This window comes from Cyprinodon variegatus, unplaced genomic scaffold (genome assembly GCF_000732505.1).
Source record: "Cyprinodon variegatus isolate N-32 unplaced genomic scaffold, C_variegatus-1.0 Scaffold312, whole genome shotgun sequence".
NCBI classification, from domain to species: domain Eukaryota; kingdom Metazoa; phylum Chordata; class Actinopteri; order Cyprinodontiformes; family Cyprinodontidae; genus Cyprinodon; species Cyprinodon variegatus.
Genome location: NW_015150765.1, coordinates 30,983 through 33,963, shown reverse-complemented (window position 1 = coordinate 33,963; position 2,981 = coordinate 30,983). Strand labels below are relative to the sequence as shown.

The 2,981-nt window shown below is 52.1% G+C and overlaps 1 protein-coding gene across 1 annotated transcript in view; it reads right to left on the bottom strand.

The window, feature by feature from the left end:
- Positions 1-1,097: 1,097 nt before the first annotated feature.
- chd1 (chromodomain helicase DNA binding protein 1) overlaps positions 1,098-2,981 on the bottom strand; it is an 18,352-nt gene continuing 16,468 nt past the window's right edge. Inside the window, exons 22-26 of the mRNA XM_015384412.1 lie at positions 2,743-2,921; positions 2,576-2,675; positions 2,396-2,441; positions 2,111-2,321; positions 1,098-2,034 (exon numbers count right to left, since the gene is read on the bottom strand). Coding sequence (XP_015239898.1) covers positions 1,797-2,034; positions 2,111-2,321; positions 2,396-2,441; positions 2,576-2,675; positions 2,743-2,921 — 774 coding nt within the window. The 3' untranslated portion in view covers positions 1,098-1,796. The remainder of the gene's footprint in view (positions 2,035-2,110; positions 2,322-2,395; positions 2,442-2,575; positions 2,676-2,742; positions 2,922-2,981) is intronic.

The following is a 2,981-nucleotide window of genomic DNA, read 5'->3' as shown; positions in this document are numbered from 1 at the left end:
TCAGCTTTTCAGGGCAAACATTTGGAAATCGCAGCCGTGTCTTCAAAGGTTGTTCTGTCTGATGGAGGGAGTGTCTGTGCTCACCTGCATTTCAGCGGGGGTCACAGCGCCCGCTAGAGGTCCACACAGGCAGAACCAGGCCACTTTCTTCATAGATCAGGTGGCGGGCGTGTTAACTGTAGATATCATAGTCGCATTGTTTGGTGGCGAGGGGCCGTGGCACTCCGCCAGAGTTTAAAGTAACACGAAAAGCACAGAAGCTGGTGTTTAACAAATGTTAGCGTGGAATAATACCATCTCTCATCATGTGACTACATGGAATCAGAAGTGGGGCGTCCCTGGCCACGAGACTTCTCAGTCGCTGAAGACTCCTACGACCAGAGGCACTGATCTAAAAAGGGAAACGTGGCAGAGAACTGAAGGAAGTTGGAACGTGAACAGCAAATGTTGATTGGCGCTGCACAGAGCAAGATGTCTGCCAGGAGCAGAGCCTGCATCCTTTGCTTGGCTGTATGATCCCTGAGCTTCGGTTTTCTGTCTGGGACCCTGAGGCCAGAGAACGACAGCAGTCCTTTACATCCCGAGATAAAGCGAGGCCATACCCTCGTTACGCCGGCAGAATCCCGGCAGGGATGTCAGCTGTACGCAAATTCAGAGCAATATGCAACCCTGAACCCCACGTGACAAGAGAGGACAAACATGTGACTTTGGTTCATTGCAGGATGAACTGGTGCCAGATGAGACAGACTGGTTATGGAGCTCCATCAGAACCACCGGTCAGTGGCAACGCTGCGTGTGACGGTTCCACGGTGACGGTTTGACGCCGCGGGCGGCGGTTCGGCGCCGCGGCTAAAACTGAGCGCCTCATGATGAGCAGTTGGATCCTGCTGCCCTAACCTGATGTTTTACTGAAAACTATAAAACCAATTCCAGTGTTTTCATCTAAACGTTTCCTCCTCTGCTTGAGAGATGATGGAAATGCTGACTTCAGGTCAACATGGCCGACGAGGCTTTAGACGATTGTTCCTGATCGACAGAGTCGGATGACAGAAAAGAAGAGTTTATCAAAGGAAGGGATGATGTGAGTACGCTGACCATTTTAATGATTTATTAACAACTATATAAAACAGCCCATAAAAAGCCATGCACTTTCAGTGTAAATTCCTTTGGAAATATAGAAGAAACGTAGTTTATCAACAGTGACTTCCTTCAGTTGGTGGCTGGCTGCATAGACACCTCCACATTATTGCCTACGATTAAAAAGCCCATCCGGCTAAACAACAACGTCTGATTCACCTTTATTTCACCACTAGAGGTTTGCAGTAGTGAAAAACATGAAGCTTTCATTAAAAATACATTCTGAGATTAATTCATGAGACAAAAGGAAACGATGCCTGAGTTCAGAGTGGAGTCATCATAAGAAGCCTGAGGAAACGGTCCACTGATTCACTATTTTACACAACATAAAAAAATAATATGTACAAAAGCATTATTTGAAGTAAAAAAATCCAGGTTCCATTTTCTATTTATCTTATCAAACAATTTACAAAACTGCTGGTGGGAAACAGAAAGGTTGGATATGAGGTACTGCAGGAGAGCCTGAGTCCAGACCGGCTTAACCAGACCGTCACAGTAAGCCTGAACACAGAGCAGCACTAAGGGGAGATCCAGTGTGGGACCCGGAGGCGGCGCCACGGCTCGGCCGGTCCCGTCCGCCCGCCCGCCGCCAACGCACCCGGAGTTCATGGCGGCGGCCCTGGCAGCTGAGGCTGATGGGAGGAGCGGAGCAGCTCCTGCTATGTCTTCCTGCTGCTCCACATCTGCTCCGGCGTGCTCTTATGGTCAGAGGAGTAGTCGAAGGGAGAGTCACAGGGAGAGCGTTCGTCTCGAGGAGAGCGAACGGCGGCGGCGCCTCGCTGATCGCTCAGCCAGTCTGAGTGGTAGTGGTAGGCAGAGCGATAGTCTTCCTTCCCGTCCGGCCGGTGTTCCCTGCTGCTCCGCTGCTCTTCCAGCTTCCTGTGTTTACCGTCGTATCTGAAACGGCAGAGCGTCGGCTTGTTAACCAGGAAGTGATGTCATCCTGTGATGGCAGCAGCCTGTCAATCCCCACCTGTCGCCTCTGTAGTGGTCTCGGTGGTCCTTCCCGTTGCTGAAGGAGGAGTAGGCTCTCTTCCTGGATTCTCCGCCGCCCTTCCTGTGGGACTCTCTGCCGCCGTCATGGTGGTGGTGATGGTGGCGTCCGGACGGCGGATGGCGCTCAGAGCTGTAGCTGTCTCTGCTGCTGTCGTCCTGGTGGACGCTGTCCTTCAGCCGTTCAACATCTGAGCCAGAGAACAACCAGGGTCAGCAGGTGGCCGGCCTTGTAGCTCCGCCCCCTCCACAGACTCACACTTACCTGCATGCTTGTAGCTTTGAGCGCTTCTAGTGTTCTGCTCCACGGCCTGAAGAAAGAAACAGATTACAGGAAGTGGACAACCTAACCTCCATCCAGCAAACCTTCAGCCTTAACAGGACAGGACCCACGGTCGCCGGGGCAACCGAGGCTAAAGGCAAGGACAGCGTCTCCTGGACGTACCTGGACGTTCTCGTGTCTCTTCTTGATGGCGTGTTTGTAGAGTTTGTGGAGTTTTCTTGCGTCAAACTCTGTGAACTTGGAGACAAAGATCCAGAGGTTCCTGCAGAACAAAGCTGAGCTTAGAATCCAGAACCAGGATGGAAACCAACCAAACCAGTCAAACCTACTTTCTCCACTGCTTGATGTGGTCGGGGTGAGAGTACTCCTTCAGACATTGGGTGATGTGGTCTCCAATCTTTATCAGGCACTGCCTGGTGTGCTCCAGCTGCTCGCGCTCCGACAGGCCTTTCTCCGGTCGGTCCAGCTGCTTCAAGGCCGCTTTTACCGGCCGCATCCTCTCCTTACACTGGAACACACACAGAGGCCGCAGCTGCTGTTAGAGGCTGTTAGCCACGGCGTCTGCTAG